This window comes from Argiope bruennichi, chromosome 11, assembly GCF_947563725.1.
Source record: "Argiope bruennichi chromosome 11, qqArgBrue1.1, whole genome shotgun sequence".
Lineage (NCBI taxonomy): Eukaryota > Metazoa > Arthropoda > Arachnida > Araneae > Araneidae > Argiope > Argiope bruennichi.
This window is the reverse complement of record NC_079161.1, coordinates 31,138,166-31,165,300: the sequence shown is the minus strand read 5'-3', so window position 1 is coordinate 31,165,300 and position 27,135 is coordinate 31,138,166. Positions and strand designations below refer to the sequence as shown.

At 28.0% G+C, this 27,135-nt stretch overlaps 1 protein-coding gene across 1 annotated transcript in view; it reads right to left on the bottom strand.

Annotated features, from left to right (window-relative positions):
* The window catches only part of LOC129957386 (paired mesoderm homeobox protein 2B-like), a 31,465-nt gene extending 5,904 nt beyond the window's left edge, over positions 1–25,561 (bottom strand). The window contains exons 1-3 of the mRNA XM_056069686.1: positions 25,385–25,561; positions 4,924–5,032; positions 1,039–1,210 (exon numbers count right to left, since the gene is read on the bottom strand). Of these exons, the coding sequence (XP_055925661.1) occupies positions 1,039–1,210; positions 4,924–5,032; positions 25,385–25,532 (429 nt within the window). The 5' untranslated portion in view covers positions 25,533–25,561. The remainder of the gene's footprint in view (positions 1–1,038; positions 1,211–4,923; positions 5,033–25,384) is intronic.
* Positions 25,562–27,135: the final 1,574 nt, after the last annotated feature.

Below are 27,135 nucleotides of genomic sequence, written 5' to 3'. Positions count from 1 at the left end.
ATTACAATGAGAAAAAGTGCATTGTCTAGTTAAACAACTGTGTTACAGTTTTACTCTGTCAACTAATAATATTCATGTCGAGGCATGCCTAAAGCTTTCATAATGTAAACCTTGACACTAGAAAAAATTGGCACCAAAATATGGTTGAAATAATTGATAAAATCTCAGTAAATTTATTCAGTAATTAAAATTTTAAAATAGTTTGCAACATGGTGGCTATGTTGTACATTTCGTATGTAAGATACTGCGTTTCAGTTTCCCGTATAGGAAGTATACATAGAGGAAGAACTATAACTTTTTCCCAAGTTTCAGACCTCCTTCAGTTCGAAAAGCACATTTTTGGATAATGACTTTGTGTCTGTCTGTCTGACGAAGATAACTCAAAAATGCTTTGAGTTATACACATTTTTGGGATTATTTCTATCTTTTTTTCTGTTAACAGACCTGTGGTCTTTCTCTGTTACACTTAATAAATGCATGGTCCTTGCAAAAAATTTGTAGATTTTATCAAATTTTGTGTGATATCCAATAAGAGGAAATCTGTCTGTGCAGATGCCTAATTACAAGAAAACACAATAAATACAAAAGTTATTGATCTATATAGATAAAATTTGGTACAAGATTTGGCATCTAAATTGTAAATCCATATCAGATTTAAAATCAAATCCGTTCAGGATCCCACTCCTGCTATACGTTCAGGGAATATAAAGAAAAATAGAAGGAGAACAGAAAAGGTGCAGATTAAGCATATCAGAAAGTTGAGTGGAGAATATTTTAGCTGGTATCTTATCAGAAATATGCCAATATTTCAGTGAGTATAAGCCTATTACAATGTTCCAGTGTCTAATCTTAACTTCAAGTCTAATACGTATTCCTTTTTTTATTTGAAATTAATTTTTCAATTCGAATTAATAATTACTAATATAAGTAAAAGGACAATTCAAAACTATACACGGATTTTGAATAGATATTTCTTATCGAGTGTAATCCCAGAATTTATATTCAGATACGGTTACAGTTAGAAAACAAAAATTTTACCTGAACTCTTGCTTCTGTAAGTCCAATCTGCGACGCTAGTTCTTCTCTGGAAAATACATCCGGATAATGACTGATATGGAAGGACCTTTCGAGTTCTTCCAATTGGGAAGATGTGAACGTCGTCCGGTAGCGTCTCTGCTTTCTTCTGCCTGAACATCTACCATCGCCGACCCTAAAAATTTTTTCAAACAAGAATTACTTTTTTGATAATTTTGGATAATAAACATAGAAAAAGATAACTTTTTTATTCTTAGAAAACAGCTAAAGACATGCAGACGATTTTTTTTTTTTGAGAAATACGAATAAAAACTCTTTCCAAAAAACTTGTTTTTTTCTTTACAAAAATGCAAATTTTGTTCTAAAAATATCGAGATAAAACCGTAATTCAAATAATTTGCATTAACTTTCACAAAAATTAAGATTTCAAGAAAATATTCCGTTGTCGTTAAATGTGTACAAAAGTTTACAAAACATGAAATCTGCTATCTCAAATTTCAAGTTATTATGTGAGAACATTATACCTTTTTTTTTGGTCACGTGCTATCAATCCGATAGAAATCCGATTGAAACACATAAATTCATTGAATTACTTTACTGCAGAGTAAAAAGTGTTATAGATTATGAAATAAAAGCTAGTGTGAAAATCCTACAACTGAGTTAATGGTAGGTAAAAATACGCAATTGAATATTTTGATGAATGACGTCACAGTATTTTAAAAGATTTCAGATAGTGTATCAAATTAAAAGAAAAATATTATTAAAATTGAGTGAAAAATATACTTATATAAAACTGATGTCATTAAAAACGGAATTTTTTTGAGTTTTAACATAGTACAAAAACTATTTGTTGGAAGGTAACTGTTTTTGGAAGATATGAATATTAATTTCTGTAGGGATGTCGTAACAATTACAACTAGAGCTAAGATTAATGCAGAATCGCCAAAGTTGAAATATTTGGAGCGGTTTCTCGCCAAATATAATCGTAATATTTTCTTATTGCAACCTCTAAAAGTCTTTCGTCATCCTTTTTGGTATCCATCTAGGATGTCAATCTTTACGCGAGTTTTTGGATATTGGCACAAGTTTGACGTGTTGTCCAGACAGGAGAATCGGTTACATGGCAGCCATTCATGCCAAATTGTAACTTTTTGTCGACTGTAAGTCGCCAAATGTGACAACCTTCTTCATCAGTTTCTAATAATCCTAAAAGCGAAATATTCATGCCTTAAAAACGATAAATGGCCAATTTTCTGCCCGTGCGTTTTGAGGCTTCAAAAACCCCAAGTCAAAATATGTTCTCACATAATAAAGGAAAATATTTTATTGTCGACTGAGGTACTTTGTATTCAATTTGTATTACTAGAATTGCATTCCATATGGAAATTCTTGTCTTAATGTGATATTATATTTTGTATTCCCATATAGAAGAAAAATGCAGCTTTTCAAACTAGAAAAAGAGCAATAGTTTGTTTTATATCATTGTCACCTTAGAATCTTATCAGAAAAGGAAACCATAAAATTTAGTTTCAGAAAGAAGATGAAAGAAAACAAATCTTTACGTTGCAACTGTCATGTATGAAGATACAGTTGGCGATCGTTTTTATTTTTATCTATTTCCTTTTTAAATATTATCGAAACTCATATGAAATATCTGCATTATTATCTTCCTCAACACTATGGCTGTCTTGCAGATGGTTTGAGTTAATCAGTGTGTTTGTGCACTCTTTCGATTGTAATGTAGCTGATGGAATTTGTTTTGTGGATGACTGCGAAGAATAAAAAATATTCTCTCATTTCTCGAACATAAATTCAACAATTCAAATACGAACGTAATTGTGAAATTAGTAATCAATTATCATTTTATAAATTTCAGATTAATTACATAAACTCAACATAAATGTGTATAATTTATTATCTAAAAAGGAGGTAACTGCCATCATTTTTGAAACAGACCATTGTTATGTAATAATTAATTTCAGGAAATTGCAACACATTAGAACTTGGCAAATTCGAACGGCCTTAGCTCGAATTTAATGACAATTCGAATTCCCTTTCTAATCCCTTGAATATATTGTTTATGATTTGAATTTACTTTGGTTCATTCAAAGTAAATGTCATAAATTATGAGAAATTTTTATTTCTAAAGTATTTAGGGTACAATTCGGTTTTAACGACGACCAAAAAGCACTAACAAAAAACTGCGCAAAATTATATATTATATATATATATATATAAAATAATACTCAAGTGCGTTGTTATTTATTAAGAAAAATCATGGATGTGCGCGTCAGATGCTATGCAGTTTGAAGATTGAAATCGACAAAGTGGTGAAATTTTTTCTTGGGGTCTTTTAGTCGCCATTACAATCGACAAGTACCGTGTTTCCAATCATTTAGCACAATCGTACTGTTTGTTTTTAGTAGTAAATAGGATTCATTTTTAAAACTTTTTAATTCATTAGTGAGCTCTGTTAGTATACAGAACAATGTATTCAATTGAAAAGCAATAAAAAGTCTTCGGTTTTCATTTAGCATTGACTAACTATTCTCTTTACTACTAATAAAGATGAATGTGCACGCGCGCGCATGTGTATGTGTGTTTTCAGAATTTATAAAGTCATTTTTCAATGATACCACTTTGAAATTCGTTCAAATTTTTCCTTAATTTTGTCAGTTTTTTTTTTTTTTTTTTTTTGCCTGATTTATAACACTAGCCGCGTTTGGCGACCACCTTGCTCGGTCAGATTATGGATCTACAAAATTGATAAATAATTAATATGGAATGCATTTTTAAAAAAATCGTTTTATTATTTGATACCAGTGAAAAATATGAATTGAACTGAATTAATTTATAGCATGGTTCAAACGTATATACATTGAGAAATAAAAGAGGAAACGAAAATCCTACCACGGAGTTAAAAGAAAGCATTTGAATGCTTTGAGAATGAATTTGAATTCCATTACAATATTTAAAAATATTATTACATTGCAAATGAAAGGAAATTAAAAATATCGCTAAAATTAAGGGGAAATTGTGTGGAAATAGTGTTGATATCATTAAAAAGAAAACTTCCTGGTTCTTAAGAGTAATAAAATAATAATTTAATGAAATTTTGATTCCACACAGGTACCGCCATCTGGTGATGAGTTTTAAAAAATAATTTTATGGACCCATCTCTAATAGCAAAAGATAATCAACAATACCTACACGATATTTTCACTATTTTATAAGGTATTCAAAATATCGAGCAATGTCGTAGAGATAAAGCAAAATGTCTTGTGCTAACAGAGATAATGCTTTACGATATTTTCACGATTTTATAAGGCATTCAAAATATCGAGCAATGTTGTGCAGATAATACAAAATGTCTTTGTGCTAACAGAGATAATGCTTTACGACATCTTCATGCTACTGTAAGGCATTCAAAATATCGAGCAATGTCGTGCAGATAATACAAAATGTCTTGTGCTAACAGAGATAATGCTTTACGATATCCTCACGCTATTGTAAGGCATTCAAAATATCGAGCAATGTCGTGCAGATAATACAAAATGTCTTGTGCTAACAGAGATAATGCTTTACGATATTTTCACGATTTTATAAGGCATTCAAAATATCGAGCAATGTCGTAGAGATAATACAAAATGTCTTGTGCTAACAGAGATAATGCTTTACGACATCTTCATGCTACTGTAAGACATTCAAAATATCGAGAAATGTCGTAGAGATAAAGCAAAATATTTTGTACGTGATAATATTTGTAATAATACATTATAAACCAAAGGATTGGAGAAAATAATTAGAATATTAAAATGAAAATTCTGATCTTTAGAATACTAATAAGAGAATGTTTTTTAAAAATTATATTTATTATGTTTTACTTACCCAAGAAAATCGGGCGAGGAATCTGTCACTTCACCGGAGTTTTTAGACGAAGTGTCTTCCAGCGGATGCTGATGTTTGGCTTCATCGAGGGCATGTTGCGGGCTGTAGCCTGGAATCGATATAAGTACAAATCGATTACTTAAGCTGATTTTGGCCGAAAAAAAAATGCTGCTAATACAAAATCGTTTGCTCAACAGCATTAAGATAAAAAAGCTTCGTTAAGAAATGATTATTTCTCTCAGAAATATTTCCAAATTTAAATCTGAGCTCAGTAGAACATTTTACAATGAATTATAGAAAGTAGTGAGTGATTAAACGCAAAATATTTTGCATTTAATCAATTTAATTGCGAAGGGATTTCTTTCTTAACATTATCTCTTCATCATAATATAATTCTTCATTTACCCATTTTATAATTTTGATCTTTCCCAATTAAATCTTCTGTAAATACTATATCATGTGGAAAAGCAGTTTTGCGCTACCCTGTTAGATTTTAAAAAAAGTGGGAGTGGTCACTCGGACACTCTTTGCATACTCACTAATAAAAGTGTAATTTCCCTTCCCTTCTAAAAAAATCGTGGACTTCAAGTTAGGTAGCGAATATCAAGTATAGTCAGATTTTTATTTTCAGAGTACCAAACATAAGAGTTTTATGCTGAGAGTGTAGGAAAGAAAAATGAAATATATATTTTAAATGCCTTTCTTTATGCTGATTGAAAAAAAAAATTGACTCTGAATTTCAGTGTTAATAACAAGACCTTATGCAAAGTTTAGTTTATTTTAACCCTTTCTAGGGCCGTGGGAAGTATGCTTTCCAACAAATTTATCAATATTTGTATGAAATTATGCAGGTTGGCATCAGTTCTGACAAATTTTTTTAGAAAGACAGAAACTTAGATGCTTCAGTTCTTTATCTCACACAAAATTATGTGTCTTGGTTTGTCACTTATTTATTAATTAACCAAATTAATTAATGAATCAAATTAAATTTATCTAATAAGCTAAATAAATCCCTTTTCTTATTCTAATTTCAAGACTAAAAATATTTTAACACATGACTAGAAAAAATGGCCCTTTAAAGGGTTAAGTCATTACATTTTTGAGCTATCGCGTTTACATGCATATGGACGAACAGACCAAAAGGCACTCAACTCCTTAATAAGTTTGGTTCAAAATTTAATGCATATTTACACTTTAGATGCTAAATTTATGTATCAAATTTTATTCACGGAATTGCTTACATTTTGTAGTTGTGTTAACTTGCATTTGTATATTAGGGCAGACACACTACCGCTGAATGGATTTTGTTCAATGTGGTAGAAATATACAAATTTGGTGTAAAATCCATATACCAAATTTCATCTTACTATCTCAAAGCATTTTTGAGTTATATTATACAGAAATAATTCCAAAAATGTATCTTTCGTCTCAGGAAAGTATGCAAAGTCTTGCTTCGTCAAAATCTCGAGTTCGAAATTTTCTTTGATGAAAATACTTCCTCTTTTTATATTTAGTAATATATGAAAAAGTAAATGGATGCCATATTATCTCTAACTAGTCGTCTTTAGTGACCAGTATCCTCGAATTTTCCTTGTTATTAGATTAGAAGTAAGAAATACATTATTTCTACTTGTTATTCAATAAAACTGAAAAACAGGATTTTAATAAAATTAATCTATTATACTCTACTACATTTGCAAATTAAAAAGTGCGTACGCCACGAAATAAAAAATTGGAAGCAAGAAACCAATTTTAGAGGTATTGTTTGATTTAATGAAGCTACTTAATTTGAATTTCATAGGAACAATAAAAATATATTGTTTCAGATTGTGTACCAAATTAGAAAAATTAAATTAAGGAAGAAATTTAATATATATATATATATTTGAGTTTAATATAGTGCAAAAGTCTTATTTGTGAAATAGTATTTTCGAAAGGTATAGCTGAAAACTTACTTAATTTTTAATTAACTGATATTTTGAATTAACTTTTGGAATTCGAACGATTTAAAGTGTTCTTCATCTCGTCTTAAAAAATACTTTAAGTTTCATGGAGATTGGATGAAAACAGTGAATTAAAATAAAAGACAGAGACAAACATTCATTTTTACATATAAAAATTTCTGCTCGTTTAAAAATTTATTTTTATCTATTGCCATGAAGAAATTGCATTTAATATTTTCTTTGAATAGTGGCAACAGTTCATCCAAATAAATCCAATAATTAAAAATGTGTAAAATATTTTTATTAATCGTAGACGTGCTTGTCCTGAAGTTTCATACGTAAAACCCTTGTGATTTAATGATTAAAAAGTCGGCGTTTTTAAGTAACGAATTTCTTTGTATTTGTTAAGAAAACCAAATGTTTTTACAGAGTTCTTTCCCCCGTTAATTAAGAAGACAAATGTTTAAGTGAAATACTTTTTCCCATTAAAAAAAGAAAACAGACATTGAGGCAAACTTTTTCACGCTGGTTAAGAAAACCAGACGTTTAGACAAAATGTCTTTACCTTGGTATAAAAGCAAATTTTCAACATAGAAATTCTTCACACATGTTAAGAAAACCAGTTACTTGATTTCATTTATAAATTGCATCTAAAATTTGATACATACCACTAAGTTGCTTAAAATTACTGGTGTGTATTATGAAATTCCAAACTTCATTATCTATCTTTTTGATTTTTTTGCAAACAAATAAATTACTATTGCCATATCAATTGCTAAACTATAAAAACGTATTGAATAAAGGATTAACCATGTATATGACAGAATAGATTATAATTAATGAGATTAATTATTGAAGTATTGACAGTAGTTATTAAAATAATTCAAAGTTTCTTTTTTTTAAATGAAATAAAAATGATCAAGGTAAATATAGCAAATTTCTAAAAAAGGTGAATGATTAAATTTTTAATTATAGCGCAGTTATTTAATTCAATATTTTTTCATACCAATTCATAATCAAAACACTTAATTCACTGCAACCAGTTGAAACTAGGCTTTAACAAAAAAAATCATAGAATTTCTTATTAAAAACATATTTTCGCTGGTGGGTTAAAAAACAGAAAAATTTTCATTTTAATTATTTTCTACTTTATACCCATTCATTTAAAATTTATTATTCTAAATAGTATGATATTTCGAAATTACTTGTTCTTACTTCAATACTAGAGAACGTTTTTAACATGGAATTGATATGTAATTAAATTTATCAGTTAACTGAAAAATCAATTGCAATATACCGTCTTTACTTAATAAAGATGTATTAAAAGAATAAAATATAACGTCAGAGTATTTGAAAAATTTGGACAATTTTTAGCTTTTTGAGGAAAAATAATTCAATTAAGAATCACCTTGAAAGCGAAAAAAATCTTGATTAAATGCCTTTCAATAAATGTTGTAAACTCGTTAAAAAGTCGAGGAAATAGCTATTTTTAATCATTGTGCAACCATTAAATGAAATAATATTTTTTTAAACTTGCTCATCACTCAAACGTTTAACTGTCTCGCCACAATCGGTTAAATCCAGTTTTAAAAAGAAACAAAGTATCTGGCTCGGAATAATTGAAAAGCCAGACAAGTGTTCCAGCAGAATGGAAATGGGATAGCTTAATTTGCTGTCCTCCCCATACAGGGGGCACTACAAATTGAGTTAGGAGACCTCTTTATCCAATTTTCCCTCGATTTCGAGATTAAGAGAGAACAAAGCTGCATAAGGAATCTTGGGTCAGCTTGATTCGAGCACATAGTTATCGAGTGAAACTCATTTCAATAATTTTTTTTAATTATTTAAGTTATAACGGATTGTACTATTAACAGTATTAATTAATTTACACGTTATAGGAATAAATCGTTTGAAGATATTAAAAAGAAGAATAATTTTTCCGCAAAAAGGGAGTAAGTAATTAAACTAATTATGTGTTTTGTGAAAGTGAATTATCGTCTGCATTTTGTAAAAAGAAATATTTTAATTCTTCCAAGCATAAATTATACACAATCTTAAAAAAAATTGATTAAACAAAGAAAAGACCATTCTGATTTTGTAATACATCAGGTAAGTAATTAGATACTATTTTTCAAATTAATTTTCTTTATGCTTAGACATTTAAGAGGAAAAAAGAGAAATAAAATTAAAAAATAGCCTAAATGGAGGAAAAAAATATTGAACAGTGTAAAAAAATATCGCTCTTGTAACCAAACTATATTTAAAAAACCAGCAATTTAACATACATTTAAATTTATAGTAGTAACAAAGTTTGTATTAATTTATGTTTGATTGATTTAAAAATAGCTTTTTAAATAAAATTATAATTTTTTTTTATTTGTTTGCCCATGGAAAATGGCTTAGACTTCATTGGCATGAAATTTGTGTTTGATAACTTAGGAATTTAGACAGAAATTCTTTAAAAATAAAATTTTACTGACAATTAAATTTCCTTCCTAAAAAAGAATTTTTGCCTTTTTATATTTAAAAAAATAATTGGCAGCACTAGGGAGATTTTATTAGCGTAAAAGAAAATAAATTATTAAAAAAGTATAAGAAATAAATTTCATGCTCGTGATTAAATCACGCACGTAAAAAATCTTTCTTTATATTTGAATTAAAACGGATTACCAAAATTATGAATATCAAAATATTTTCGGCTTTAATTTAAAGTTTTATTATTATTATAGAATAGGTAGATTATTATTTCGTGAAAAGTATATATATATTATGTCATTTCAAGAACTATTTGATGCAAAATCCAATATCAGAATAGAGGCAACAACATCAAAAATTTATTATTACAATTATGATATTGCTGTTATTAATTATTACATACAATTTTTGGATGAATAGGGAATCAACTTTATATGAAATATATGTATCGGCTTTGACTATGATAAGTTCTAGCCAAAAGGTTTAGTCATTTTATACAAGGCCGTTATTTTATAGCTTAATCCTTTATATTATATTTAGTATAACACTCAAACAAACATATCACATTTAATTAGTATGAGATTATGAATGGTAAATTACATAAATTAAAATGCTATTAAATTGTTCAAATTGAATTATGTTTATTCCATCTTATAAAATGCCCTTTTTAAAGGAAATTACAAAAATTATTCAAAATTTTGAGTTGATTGTGTTCATTAAAAACTGATAGAAAATTTTATTAGAGCATCAGTTTTCATTACTTGATTTAATTAATTTTGGGTTTAAGTTTAGTTGAATAAAAGCATGTATATCTAATTGTGCATGAATTATTTTGTTTGTTTTCTTTTATAGAAACATTTAAAGCAAAATAATAATAATAATAATAATTTTAAATGCCTTTTTTTATTAACTAAGTATGTTTTGTGTATGTATTGTAATTTTTGTAAACGATCATCTCATATACTTGAGTTCTGAAATTGCATACATTTAGTGGTTCCGATGACAATAAAATATTTATATAATTTTAAATCACTTAAATATCATTTAATATAATTTTGTTAAAAATTGATTTCAACAGATCTTGTCTTTGAAAAAAATATTAGCTTTTAAATTTTATAATATTTATAATAACATATAAAAAGTAGGAAAAAAAAGTTTTTAAATATTTTTTTTACTAATAAAAAGCAGAAAATAAAATTGTTCATCGACATCCTAGAAAAATTATAAAATGATAAATTGAGGAAGATATTGCTGCTATTCATTAAAAACTAAAATTTATTATAAATAAGATTTGAATTCCAGTTCACTTAAGAACATTTCCATCAGAAACTCAGAAATTTATGGCATTATTTTGATGTGCATATTTTGGATAAAAGAATAATTCGAAGTATGAACTTAAATATATTGTAAGAATCAAAATATTTATTCTTAGAATTAGAACACGACTAATGAAAACTGTAGGATTTAATATTCTAATAAATATTAAGTACAAGTTATTTTCCGTTGTTTAATATTTATTTAATAAACTAATAAATATTAAATATAAACAACATGTCTAAATTAGAATTCTTATTCTTAGAAATCAGATATTAAAAGGCAATTTTCTTCGAGATGAATTTTTAAAAATAATTGTTTAGATTATACATGCAAAGGAAGAGAGAACCTCAGAATCATTGGTTTCGACTCCAGGATGAGACCTGGATGCATATATTAAAAATTCGGTGTATATCACAAGATAGTTTGATAAACGAAAGAATTACGTTTATGGTTAGGATTTGATGAATGGTTAAGGAATTTCATGGTTAGGATTTGATGAACATAATAGATATTAAAAAGTAATGAATATGAAAACGTTTCCGTTTTTTTTTGATATAACAACATTTTTTATATAATTTATATATCGTCTAAAAAAGAAGCTGCAAAGTTCCAAATGTTTTTATACTTATATAAATTTTACTCTTATGCTTTAGCTTTATATTTGTTTAAATAATGATATAAAATTCAATTAGTTTATAGGAATATTTATTAAGTGGTTATACAGTTATTTTTTTTATTTTATTAATAAGTGCATTTTATTGCTTAAAGTTCCTGACCAGTTTCCTTGCTTATTTGTTTTTTTATATATTTCAATAAGAGCTTTAAACCAACGTCTTAGCCTAGAGATAGCACGTCTTCCCGTGATCTGGGCGTCCCGGGTTCGAATCCTAGCTCGGGCATGGTTGTTCTTTGCCCTGTGTTCTATCCGTGAGATGTGCGAGAGACCCCCTGTAAAGAGAGGCTGTGCAAGCGAATGTGGGAGTGTCATTTTCATATGAGCTAGAAGTCAGACTTTTGTCCTCTGGTGCTCAGGGGCCTTTACTCTCAGAAACTACTGCACAAACTCGGCTTAAATCGCTGACTTCGTCAGTAGGCTTGTTTATGGCAAGCGCCATAAGTAACAAAAAGAGCTTTAAAAAATAAAATGCAGTTGATATATCGTTTGCAAGAATAATAATAATTTTTTTTTTTTTTTTTTTGCTATTGAAGTGATTACAGTATATAAAATAATCATAATAGTTATTTTTCAAGGACATATATTCAAGCAATACAAGTAAATTGTGCCGGATTAAATCAATTTTGGAATCTTTTGTTCTTGCATTGGTTATTAGGATCAGTTAAATTTTTCGCTGCTTGAAATAATTACTTACATTTTGCTTCATATATACTTTCTGGTCATAAAATTCTGATTCTTACTTTAGTAAAGCTAATAATAGTGCTTTTAAACTTCTGTATAAATGTAGTATACAAAGATAAAGTATTTGAATCATAAAAAAATTAAGCAGGGAGATTCTAATGAATCTTTACATTTCAAATCACTCTGAATCCAAAAAATAACCTTTTTTGTATTATCCTTGACTGTATGTCAATATACACGAAAAAAAAATCAAAATTTAATTCATTAGATGCTTTGAATTTTATACATGGTAATAACACCAAAATTCAAAATTTCTCTCAAATTTTGTCAGTTCTGCCATCTGGAAGTCTATCTACCTATCTGTATCCACATACATATGAAAAAGACATAACCAAAACGCATCGAACTTAATTTATGAAATTTGGTATTATTATCACCTGAATTATAGATCTTTGCTAGATTTTGGCTCACTATTTTAACTCCTTGAATTTCTGTTAATCTGTATATGATAACTCAGAAGCTTAATAAGCAAGGTAGATGAATTTTGGATTTATTGTCTTCAACCTATAATTTAAGATATGTATCAAATTTGGCATCCAATGGATCAAAGAAAAGAGAATCAAGATACTAATTTGGTAATGTTTACTATACGATAAAGCTAAATACAAAACTTCTCATTGTGGAAAAAATATTTGGCAACAAAAGGATAAAGACAATTTGCTGGTTTTGTTAGCTTATCCATACTTTTATATAACTTGAATTGTTTCATAATTTTTAAAGATAAAATTCCGTATTCATTTTTTTTTTCTTTTCCTAATGCTCTAGAGGTTTGATATTTTGTTCTCTAATGAACTTTTAATGACTATTAATGAGTTTTCAGAGATTTATTATCAATTAATTTAACAATTTAATTAAATTGATTCCATTTTGATGGCATCATCTGTTAATGAATTTTTGAAAGAACTGATGATTTTTAAAAAGTAATATTAATGAAGATGAATTATAAATGAAACACTAGAAAGTAGCAAATAATTATAATTTTAAAAAATCTAATTTTTAGCTTATTGAAAAATATTTGTTTTTAAAAATGTTTTTATAAAATATATTATAAACTTTGCCTCGTTAATTTAATATTCTTATATATTTAATTAAAATTGCTTGTTTTCTGTAGCATTATTAAGTGAAATTAATTTAATTATATCGATTGTTTTGAATTTATAATACAATATAAACTGATTTATTAATTTTACTTGAACAATTTATTGTTACCTTTTATCAATTAATTAGTTAATATATGTTTGAAAAAAACTCTTTTCCGTACTGTTAAATGTTGACTTAAAAATTTTTACCAAATGTTTACATTTCATATCCTTGATAATTTAGTATCATTAAAAAGAAACTTGAAAAACATGTCCGCAGATTTATAGTTTTTCTCTTTTTTTCAACAAGTAAAAACTCAGAACATATTATTTCTATTCAGATAATTCACACAGATTGTAAAAATAGCATACGATATTAAATGGTAGGTACACAATGTCTTATGCTCAGCTTAAACTTTAGCTCCATGCTTAGATTAAATATGCAGTTATTTTTTGTTGAAAAATAATAAAATCATATAAAAGAATTCAAATACCAAAATCTGCTTATTGATTTAATTCATTTTTCAATGATAAAGTGTCATTTTATTTCAAAGATTTTATTTCAAATACACTGTTCACTTTTTAATAACAAAAACATAAAACTACGTAAGAGATAGTTAGACCTTAGATGATATCTGAAATTATGTCAATCATGCGATTGTGACGTCACAAGAGTTGATTCTATCGGTTTTATTACGTTCAGGATAACTTAATAATCTTTTTTTAAATGTAAGTCAAATCGATTTTAAATTCAATTTTAAGCATTAAATTTTGGCAAGAATCATTTCACTTAATATAATCAAATAAAATAAAAGAATATATGTAAATAATATGGATTTGCTTGATTTGGATTTTTACAGCTCTTTCAATATTTAGTTTTTTTTAAATATAAATTAAAAGAAAATTAATATTAAGTAATTAAAAATCTACTCTATTAAGTACACAGAAATTTTTTTTTTAGTAATGAAACTATTTCAAAATTAAAAATGCTTTTTAAAATTATTTAAAAAAACAAACACGGAAATTGCATTTTTTTTCAAATACGTTTATTTTGTATTTCATGAGATTATCTTAATCGTTTGCTGTTTTTTTAGCGTTGCTATGGAAACAAAACAAATACGATTTTTTTTTTACTCAATTCGTGTATTAAATAGATAAATTCTTATTTCTTATTCTATTAAAAAGTCTTTTTATAATCGTGTTAATAAAATCGTAGAAAAATGAATCTTATTTACTACTAGCCGCCTTTGGCGACCAGCCGGTTCACCAATCTTAATGTTCATTTAAATTTTAATAATTAAATAGGTTGAACCGGAGTTTAACCCCCTTCTTCGCCCAGTTGCGATAACGCGCCAAAGCTGACAATCTTTATTATGCACTATAAATGAATATCTGCTCCTTTGCTTTTGAACATTTCGCAAGACCGTTGTTGGCGATTTTTAAAAATGGCGCCAAGCAGGGGGTTAAACTCCGGTCGTACCATTAAATATTTTACGCCTTTCCAACTTTAATAGATTCTTCATCAAAAGATTTTAAAACTTCATAAACTTAAAACTTAAAATTTTGATAGTCATATAATTCACTCATAATATTATAAAGGCCTTCAGTCATAACGTAATATGTATCTCTCTCATTTTCTGTTACCTCTCGTAGAATTTATGTTTTAAATTAAAGTATAAATGATTAATCTGCAATTAATATAATAATATTTTTTATTAATATAATAAAATTTTTTACTGAAACAAAGCATTATTTTTAATAATATGATTACTGATAACAGAGTCACTGAGCGTTTAAACTTTATGGGCACTAAAGAATATCTTTCTTAATTTATGCAATATCTCAAGAATTTGTCAACAAAATTTTCTCAGATTCAGCATGAACACATCGATTAATTAACAATGTTTCATTTTAAATGCATCAAACACTAAGAAAATAAAATGAATCGTTTAAAATAATCGGTCGAAAACAGGTTTAAAAAAACTTCTTAAAAAACGATGTAGTTAAAACTATAAGCATATACAAAAAGATATATAACTAACATAAATACAATTTAATTACAAAAGCATGCAACTAACCTAAAAATAATTTAAATCATCCGTTGATAGTGGTTGTCATGACAACAATCAGAACAATGCGCATGCGTGAATTTTCTTCGCCAGTTGGGTAACGCAAATGCGTGAATTTTTCTACGCCAGTTGGGGTAACGCTATGCAGATTATACATTTTTAATTTCCTTTATTCTGTGTTATTTTAATTCAAAAGTACTTCAGATTGAATCTGAAACATGGATTAATTAACAATGTTTAATTTTAAATGCACAAAACATTAAGAAAATAAACAGAATCGTTTGAAATAATCCGCCGAAAAATGTTAACCCTAGCCTCATTACTGTTGGGAGAAAAAAAATCTGAAGTCTTACTCATTTGGCGGTGGAGAAAATGGAAGATTTTTTTGGCGGGAAAGTTAGTTTTTAATTAATAATTAAAATTCTAATTAAAAATTCAAAAAAAGGGACCCCAGATGCACATTCCCGACCTCTAAGGCATACATGTACCAAATTTGGTAGCTGTATGTCAAATGACCTGGCCTGTAGAGCGCCAACACACACACACACACACACACACACACACACACACACACACACACACACACACATTGAGCTTTATTATAAGTATAGATGATCATGCGTTTTAATAAAATAATTAAGGAACACATGTGATACAAATCCAAAAATTGAAGCAGATTCAAACCTTTAGTCTAAATTATCGTGGCATGATATATTTCAGACTTAATTTGCCTGTTTTTGTATTATTTTTAAAAGAATTTCTCTCTTAATTACGAAAATGATAATGTACACAAAAAATATGCAACCAACAAGGTCCTAACGCTAATATGCATACAGTAACTAAAGCAATAAAACGAATTAGACCAAGAAATATTGAAAGAAAAAAAATATAAAAATTTGAAAAAATGCTCGGTAGAAATAAAACTGATATCACTGAAAAATTTATTATTTTTTAAAATTTCGGTGTGGAATAAAAAAAGATTTTTCTGCAATAATGTTACTAATGTTACTGAAGAAAAACTTCAGCATTTCAATTGTCTTTTAATTTAAATATTGAATGAAATACTTGAAAATCATTTTTTTTTCTCAATAAGCACTTATCATCCAAGCAGAAACTACGTGCCGAATTCGGTAGCTCTAAGTTCAACCGATCTGCGACCACTGATTAATCTTTTCATCGAGCACATCGCATCGCACAACTAACATAATAACTGGAGATAAATAAAATTCGGCAAACTTTCATAAAACGAAATGGCAACACTTGCGAATAGCGTTGCCTGCGGAACGTGTTTCCCGCGCAGAAAGAATATTCAGATAGATAGAATTCGATATCCTTAACTTTCATCTTAAAAATAAACATTAAACCTTAAATTTCAATGCAGGAATATTTGATTAAATGTCTACAGCGAATGATGTAAATATTAATTTATTTATGCAATATAATATTTTCGTATGAATACTAGTTTCACTTTTCCTAATTTGAGTTTTGCCTCGCATGAGCTGATCTTATGTCAGGTGTTCCTTTCTGGCACGATACAAAGAAGGGTCGATTTCCATATCAATTCAATGAGGTGACGATTTCGTTTTCCACGATTCACCGATTTCCATTTTCTTGAATGGGTAGGTTAAAAATATTCACCGCAATTCCTTTTCTTATTCAGATCACAAACAATGGATTAAACCTGGACAGCCGACGACAATATTTTCCATTTTTTTCACAACTGATTGTCAACAATGTTTTATTTTGAAATAATTTTAAGAAGCTCAATCTTGAGATTCTATTTTATTCATTTACTTTAAAACTTTATTACTCATAAACGCGGTATAGAGAAATTATAGTAATCGTCAAAAATTTCGAACTCGAGATTTTGACGAATCTCCACATTCTAGATCTTCCTTAATTCGAAAAACACGTTTTTAGAAAATGTCCACCTGTCTGCCTGTGACAATGATGACTCAAAAACACTTTGAGTTAGACAGTTGAAATTTGGCCTATTTTTTTTTAAAACCAAATTTGCATATTTCTATGGAATTTTGTGCAAAATCCGAACAGAGGAACTTTATTTGGCTGTACGAATATAAGCTAACTCGATAGCTACAAAATGAAGAGAGATATATAAAATTCGGTGCGCAGATTTAAGATATATAATGTAGACACTTGTCAAATTTTGAGTCAAATCCAACTATAGGTTGACGGCCTGTCGGTTTGTACTTTCAGAAATATATAAACATGTTAATTCAAAAAAAAAACAACAAAAAACAAAAAAAACGCAATGACGTGAATATATTAAATTTGATATGGGAATTTGTGACTACAAGTGAAGATTTTTTTGTCCAATTTTTGTTTCAATCATTTGAGAAAAACGCGACTAAAACAGAAATTCAAATTTTGGATACTATTAATGCATGTCAAGGATTAATCGCCAAATAACTCGCCAAGGATGACGCAGTAGATTCTGTTAAATTAACGCCAAAAGTTAATATTTTGCAACTACTGTGTGCTACTGCCATGTAAGGCGTTGTCTGGCATGGCAATTTTATTAGCGAAAATGCGAGAAAATTTCGGAGAGATTACTCTCTCTGGTTTATATTATGTTATTTTCAGAATTTTTTTTAACCTCCATAAAATGATAAAAAGCATCTGCATTTCTCCGATCTTGATAGTTACAAAGCGCAACCCGTTAGATGGGTGAAATTTGACATTTTCTTGCATTACTCATTTATTTCTCTTTTTGTATGTATACAAAAGATAATTTTACTTATTTATTAACTTTTTATTATTTATAGATCTTTTTCAAGACAATAAATTGAAATAACACATTAGAATAATATAAGATCAAAGTTGTTCTTCGAATTTCGCAGATTGTGCTTCTATTAGCTGTTAAATTTTCCCTCCTGCATTATAATAATTTATAAGAAATATAAACAAAATATATTTTTTTTAACATGAGAATATTTATAGGTTGATGTCAGTACAGCCTCATAGGATCAGAAATTAACATTTGCAAGAGTAAAATCTATTGCAGAAGTCTAAAAAGCAACCCTCTAAATAGCTTAAAATATATATTTACAATGATTTGAACTATGTTATGTTAGAAAATTATTTTCGTATCTTTTTTCATTGAATTGCTTCGAAAATAAGGGATTGTATATTAAATCAGTCGAGTTTCCGTCGGGGCAACGTAAAAGCGAAATCAGAACCAAATAATAGCCAACAAAAAAAAGTGAAGAAAAATAAATGAAGAAAGTTATGGCGAGCCTTGGATGGAAAGAAAGGGGAAGAGAAGGGAATGAAACATTATGTAACTGGAGGCGTGCCAAGCCTGAGCTATAACTATAGCAGCTCAGCCACCATCAAACTCAATGAGAGGAATCTTCATTTCTCATCTTCCATTATTGTGTAATGAGCGAATTTAAATGTCTTCCTGTGTTGATCTTCAAACGCTCTACTTATTGAACCCTTACTGCCTATCTTTTGTTTTTTTATTGTTCTTTATTATTTTTTTATTGATTTTCACTGTTTATCAACTTTAAAATGTAAAAAAAAATATTTAGAAACAGATAAAGACAAAAAAAAAAATTTCAATTGATGCTACAGGTCTTATGGATCAGCCGCCACTAGATGGTATCCTTTACTGACATGTATCTGTAAATTAGCATTATAGCACTGTCTAAGAAATCTGATGGTTGTCTCAGGCCCAGTAAATCATGTAGTTGACACATTAGGCGAAATGTGCAATAATGTTCATTTCGAGGTTGTGATTTCACACGTGTGGATTTCGTTAGTAAAACATATTAATATTCCTATCACTTATATGAAATTATATATGTAAAAGTCTGAATATAATTTTGAAATAATAACTTTGCACTCTCTCGTAAACGAAGTATAAAGAAAGTATTGTAATCGTCAAAAAATTTGCACTCGAGATTTTGACAAATGTCCAACCTGAGTTTGAAAAAACATTTTCGGAAACTTCCGTCCGTCTGTTTGTGAAAAAGTTAACTAAAAATGCTTTGAGCTAGACATTTGAAATTTGGTATGCGGTCTTAACACCAAATTTGTATATTTCTACCAAATTTTCAATAAAATCTGTTCAGAGTAACACTGTTCGTCAAGTTAACACGAAAACTACAAAATGAAGAGAGCTAGATAGGTAAGATTCTGTACACAAATTTAACATTTATAGTGTAGACACCTATCAATTGTTGAGGCAAAACTAACAAAGGATTGACCATCTGTCGGTCTGTACTTTCAGAAACATTTAAACGCAATGACTTAAATGTATCAAATTAAGTATGTGAATTTGTGACTACAACTACGGTTTTTTGCCAAATTTTTGCTTCAATCGGTTGAAGAAAACGTGTCTAAAATACAACTTCGACTTTCGAACACTGTTAATCGCATGCCACAGATTCTTTGCAAAAAAACCTCGCCCAGAAAATATGCTAGTTTCAGTAAAAATGCTAGATTCAGTAAAAATGCTAGATTCATTTCAAGTTAGTTATATTAACATCGCGTTTTAAGCAACACTAGCGCTATTTTGGGATGGACCTAGTAATTTTGAACCGCGGTCAGATGACGAGGACGACACCTGAGCTGGCACCCTCCTCTCCACACCACACCACACCACGCCACGCCACACCACACCAGCCGAAGAAGAAATTCATTTCACAGATTAATATTTCGCAACTATTGAAATCTTGTCACTTCAGAGAACATGCAAGATGTTCTGTGGCCAGACAAGTTTATTACAGAGTATGTGGGGAAGTTTTGGAGTGATCACTCCCTCTGGTTCCGTTCATATTTTCAAAGTTTTCCAAGTGAATTTGAATCCTTTATTTAATGAGCATTTTAACCTTCTAATGACATAATTTATCATTCTCAATAACAGAAATAGATTTGAATCTCGGTATAACAAAGAGCTGTATCGTACAAAAGTCCGATGATTGTTAACCCTGGTCATTACAAAACATTTTCGTGTTTCTGTGATGTAAAAACTTTTAAAGTAGTATGCCCATTTAAATATCATTTTTTGTGCACTCAACATGATTCAAAATTCAAGAAGCATGCAATAATTCGAGATAACTTAAAACGAATATATGAATCAATGAGTGTTCTTAGAAAAGCAATAACTTTTTTTATTTTTTTTTTATTTTCTTCTTTTGAATTTCTTTTGAACTTCAGAATTTTCATTAGGAAAATCCAAAATTTCTTATGATTTTCCCCCCCCCCCTTTATAAATATTATTTGATTAAATCCGGATTACATATACATAATACATACATGCTGTGTGTTTCAATATCCCAAGACTACACTTTTAAACGATTTCTACCTCGCTAAAGGGTGAGACGCGGAAGGATAAACGCATGTTCTGAATTCTTCGTCGATTTTCTCTCGATTAAATACTTTTTCGTTCAATTTTTTCACACACCCCCATGCGTGTGGTTTCGTTTCTGACCGTATTATTTTTGTTTTAACTCAAAACTGCGTATTGATTACTTATATTGATAGTTTAAGTGGCAAAAAAGCTTTCAGGAGTGACACAAGAATGTTTTATATAGTATCATTAAATGTAGAAACTTAGATGCTTTAGTTCTTTATTTTACACAAAGTGACGTGTCTTGATTTGATACTTAATTATTAAACCTTATGTTCATTTTGTATAGTATACCATACATACAACTTTATAAAAATATACTACCACTATAAAATCATTTTTAACTTAGTTTTTTTAAACACATGACATTTCCCTTAAATATGTATGTTTATTATAAAATACACATGCCTAAATGTTTGTTTTTACACATTTTTATATATACATACCTATATACATTTTTTTTTTTGCTTTTCTTCAAAAAAGCAATCTTGCCACGATAAGGGTTAATTAATCAAATTAAATTTATCTAATAAGCTAAATGAAACTTTTCTTATTCTAATTTCAAGCCTAAAAATATTTTAACATAATATGACTAGAAAAAAATGGCCCTTTAAAGGGTTAAAATAATTGGCATTTTGTCAGCATATATATTGGGAAAAAACTGTAAAAAGATCGTAAAGTAGAACGTAATGTGACTATCATTAATATTTTGAAGCGTTTTATACTATCAAACTTCCCCCCGTTACGAGCCAACGCATTCATATACACCAAAAATATTTGTTTAGTGTGATCATTTTATCGCTTAATGTTATCAAGTTTGAAGTAGAGAATCGATTTACTTTCTTTTACAACGACGGTAACGAATGACGTTTATGAAATCTAGTTCCACTTGTAAAGAAAAATTTCGCAGGCATTTTTCTCAAAGGAAGGAGTTCAAATTCTTTTGTCGGATTAGATTGATTTCGATTGGTTTAAACAGACAGCTAAGCTGTTTGGTATGATTTGAAATCTGTTGAACAGCCATAAGCAACTGTTGACTGACTGAATTATAGAAGTAAAATGAATTTTTAAAAAAAGAACCGATTTTTTTGTGTTAAAAACAAAATTGAAATTCTGAAAAAGCGCGAAAGTTTATATAAATTGCTTCAGCTGAAGGCGTTGGGGAAGTTAAAAATTCCACGTCCTCTTCTTTTTTGTAAGATTTTGAAAAGCTGTAAGCGTTTGTAAGTTATACCAAGTGTTAAACATTTATGATTCGGATGGGGACAAATGTATTAAGAAAAAACTCTCCAAACACATCAAAATTAGTTCCGCATTTGTTAATTTGAAATCTGACGAGCAACGTTTAACAAATTTAAAAAACAATATATAAGTGAACTTAACTAAAAAGAGAAATGTAGATAGATAAAAATCTATAGCGTAAACACCTGCTAAATTTTGTATCAAATTGAACAAAAGGTTGATCGCCTATCAGTCTGTACTTTCAAAAACATGTAAATTTGTTCTCAAGAATATCAAATTTAGTATGCAATTTTGTGAATATAAGTGTAGTGTAGTGTCAATTTTTTATTTCAATCTGTTGGGAAAAACCGTCTAAAACACAAATTCAATTTTCGTATACTATTGACTGCATCCTAAGGAATAATCGCCAATTAACTCGCCAATAGATTGAGTAAAAATTCTAAATTCAAGCTAAGGGTTAGTATTTCGTAACTATTGTACACCAGTGTCATAAAAGAAGTTTTCGGTGATAACACCTTTATTAAAGAATATGCGAGAAAGTTGTGGGGAGAAAACTCCTGCTAGTTTAAAATATGTAAATTGCTTTTTTTTAGAATTACAGTGAACTCAGGGTTTTTACTATAAAAAATGAATTCCGTTTCTTTATTTGACTTAATTTAAATATACCTTCACTGTCCAAAATAAGTTTAGAACCCAACGAAAGACGCAAGCATTATACAGGAAAAAATGAAACAGATGAAGAATGGACATTTTTCTCTTTTTTTTTAAATAGTTGAAAAATTTTAAAGAAGCTATTAAAAATAATTCATTTCTTTTCTTGTAAAACCATATCTCAATAATGCTTCTGAGATATAAGTAGATTTTAGGATCCAAATGAAAATAATATCGAAAGATTTTTAAAAATAAAAAAATAGGTCTTAAAGTATGTACTTTTAATTCACTGAATTATTTCTATCACATATGCTAATAATTTCAAATTTATTTTAAATTACGTAAATGTTTTGAAAACGTAAGCATAAAAAAATAAATAATCAACAATAATTTAAATTACATTCGAATGTAATTTTACGTTATTTTAATGATAATTTTATGCTGATTTAGTTTTTAGATTCGAAGTACGAGAAGAAATTCAAAATGCAATTAAATTATTGCATAATAATATATTTTACCTGCTAAAAATTTAGCAAGAAAAATTAACATAGCAACAAAAGTTAAAAAAGACCAACCATAAATATAGCCATCTTTATAAATAGAATAATTCAATTTTTATAAAAAAAAACTTTTTTAACGTTATACTTTTTGACCTGAAATTTATTTGCAATCATTTATTTTATTAAAATTTCTCATTTATACATTTTACTCCTTTGAAATTTACAAGGAAAGTCTGAATTTGTAATCAACGCTGCAACTTGCTATAAAATCTTGTTATTCTAGAAGAAATCACAACTGGAATAAGCCATTTAATTGCCTATATTAAAACAGACATAAAATCCTACGTTTGACAATTTTTAAAGTCATGTTTTATAATATATTATTAGTAAAAAATACTCAAAAATTTTTCATTTCCTCAGATAATGTAAAAAAAAAAAATATATAAATATCGCCACCTTTTTAAATAGAAAGATTTTCTAAGTCAATTCTTTTTCATTTTTTAGCCCTATATTTGATAATAAAAATTCGCTTGATAAGCCGTGATCAATCATTCTATTAAAACTTCTTATTTATTCATTGTAATAATTTGATTTATTATTGTTATTTTCCTTGAAATTAAGCAGTAAACTACTTTTTTTTAAAGAAAGATAAAAAATTAAAAAAGGCATAAATATTTGTAAACATACCAATAAATATGACAAACCGTCAAACGTTGTGTCAGTTGCTTGGATAAAAATACTGCTGTCGGATAGACAAAACATGTACATGTTTTGAAGCAGACGATATTTTTTTCATTAATATTTGTAAGATATGCTATTTAAAATTATGATATAAGATTTTTAAAAAAATATTTTTCGTATTCAAACGATATTTTCAAAGACAGAATTAAAATACTGGAATATTGATTAAATTGCTTTCTGATCAAAATCGTTTGGTCTGACAACTAGAAATGAATGAAAAATGAAAAGATAATAATAAAAATAATTTTCATATCTTTACAATTAAAACTTGCATGTTTTTTCAACTTAAAAATTGTAGATTAGAAATGTCATCTGAATCTCTTAGTATATTATTAAAATTTGAAATCTTTTTAATGATAATAATCAGTTTTAAGTTCACATGAAACTACTAAATTTATATATTCACAGAAACGGAAAATTCAATGCATAACTGCCAAGTTCTGAAAATCGATATAGGTAAAAAAAATTAGAACTATATATTGTGTGCAAGTATTATTGAATTAATAAACAAAAGTTAATTGATATAAATAAGAAATAAGCTTTATCAATGTTATTAAATGTGTGAATTATGTAACAATGCTTAATAATTATGCAGTAGTAGCACAAAAAATTATTATTCATAAAAAGTTCATTAAAAATCAAAAATTTTGGTTTGCATTTAATAAAAATATTATAAAATATTTAATATAAAAATTATTAAATTTGTGTACAAGACATTTGTAGACAAGAAAAATATACATTTTATGGATAATCTGATGTTTTTATAAATGTCAATTAATCTCAAAACTTATATTTATTAAAATTTAGTTATTAAATTAAAATCAAATTCTTTATTGAATATTTGATTTTGACAGAAGCGTAAGACATTTTTTTATGATCTCTGAATTTTGATTCAATCTATTAATTCGATGTTTTGGATTTTAACATTAATACCCAAAACTGCTGAAATTCAAATCTTTGTCACAGAAGAATTTACTTGCATAAGCATAAAATAAATATCAATTGATGGAACAGTTTTCAGGAAATTTGATAATGCATAAATTTTGAATGAAAACTGTATTAACGATTTTCAGGGTCACGTCAGGAATTTGAAATATTGACTATACATTTTTCAAAATTTCAACTTCGCTTATAAAACTCCTTAGTTCTTTAAGAATTTATTGACTTTTCTTTATCATTTATTCTTTATTTTCTCAAGGCAGGAATTTAGAAAAATGTAATTTGTTATAGTTTGTTAGCCATTCGTTTTTTAATGTATACAATGAATGCCAATTAATTTATAAATTAGAAGTTTAAGGCCAAATACAGATACTCACTTAATAATAAGTCGTAAATATAAAACAAATTTGACTTTTTTTGGCTTGCAAACCTGGAGACTGCGAGCTCCCTAGTTTTATATCTGTGGGCTTAACGCATGCAACGAATTAATTCCTAAACGTAGAAATACAACACCATCGATATTTAGTAAGCACCTGAAATGCCACAAATTCTGCAAGTTGTATTTTTTATGTCTGCAAGTTGTATTTTTTTATGCTGCAACTTCAAACTTTATAGATTACATATCTATGGACTGGTTTCGAAATCTTAAATATATATGCAAACTATTTTTCTGTAAATACTTCAACTCTTCCCTAAAATGCAACTACATACCAAAGAAGGATGATTCCTCTTCCGAACAAAAGTCTCCTTCCAAAAGTAAGGGGTCATCGAACAAGTTCTCGAGTTCTGGTGCAGGGCTGGTCTCCGAGCTGAGAGATTCGTCGCAAACGATCATGCCAGAGGTGGTCTCCTCGGCCATGTTTCGAGTAGTCAATCTTCTTTGGCAGAAGCCCGCCAGTGCCCCAGCCTCGGACACTTGTCAGACTTCGGGCTTGGGAAGAAGGGAGCGAAAGTTGCAGCGTTCTAAATCCGCAAAAGATTTTTGGGTTTCTTTTTTTTCACGGTCAAAAAGAAAGTGGGGGATGTGGTGGGAAGGATTTGGCCATATTTCAGAAGTGCCTCTGCATGAATATTCAAGACATGCGTTGTTGAGGACATGCAAGGATTAGATGGACTTTAGAAGGTCGCATCGAAATATTCCAGTCTGAATAATCTCTCAAAAATGAGAGTTTAAGTTAAATTTAATTTAGAATTTTATTCGAAAAATAAAGTAAAATGGACAAATTTGTGTTTCGTTTCATTTCTTATGACGAGTTTGTTGCCATTTTGCATTCTGGTCATAAAGATGCTACAAGAATCTATTTCGAGAAAAGGTAAATATTTTTAGTATGAAACAGACACTATGAGTAGTTTGTTATCTTCCGGGGTCAAATGCTTTACATTTGTTGTCAAAATTAAATGATATACGATGATTATAAAAATAAGGTTTTTTTAAAATTATTTCTCAAACATTTTTACCGGATTATAATATTTAATGTCTATAGGAATTCAATGTAATGCCACTGTTAAAATATTAAAGGAGAAATTAAAGGAGAGGAGAAAACATTGGAAGAGATTAGAATCTCTAGCCCGATGAATCGTGAAATGATAATTTTTTGGGATAAGTTCGTCAATCATTTTAAAGATTTACCCTTAATTATAACAATACATTTCCCACAAATTAATTTTCTTTACTTCACAATCAAACATTTTTACCAAATTATGATATTTAATGTCTTTTAGAATTCAATGTAATATTTCTGTTTAAAATATTAATAAGAAGCAGAATTAAAGGAGAAGAGAAAAAATTAAAGGAGATTCGAATCTCTAGTTAGATTAATCGTAACTTGATAATATTCCTGAATAGGCTCATGAATCTTTATATTTTAAAAATCTACTCTTAATTATAACAAATTTCCCGCAAAAAATTATCTAATATCACTGCAAAGTGTGCAAGAAGAAATACATTTTTCAATTCCATTTTAAAATATACTTACAATAATTAAAAATATTATTAAATCTAGAAAAAAAAATGTGTACAGAAATAGAATTTGTATTTTTGTAAACATTGTTTTTTTTTAATTTTAAAATGGTGTAAAAATAATTTCCTTACTTTTATATGTTTTAAGAATTTTTTTCAGCTATTTGTAGACTTTGTAGACTGTTTTACAGATTTGTAATCATGAAAATTTTTTAAAACTTTATAAAAATGATTTCCGCGCTAAATTATGCTTTAAAGTTATTAAGAAAACAAAATTTCGAATAATCTTTAATTAAAAATTAACTAAAATTTTGAAAAACTTACTATTTAAGAAATGACTATCTGCTAAGTTTAGTAGTTTCATTTCCAAAAATCTATTCGTTCGAGTATTTGAACGGTTTTTAATCACGCAAAAATCTTAAAACGGTGCAAAAATAAATTTCTTGTTATAACATGCTCCAAAGTTACTGCAGATAACATTGAAATTTCAATTAATTTTTTA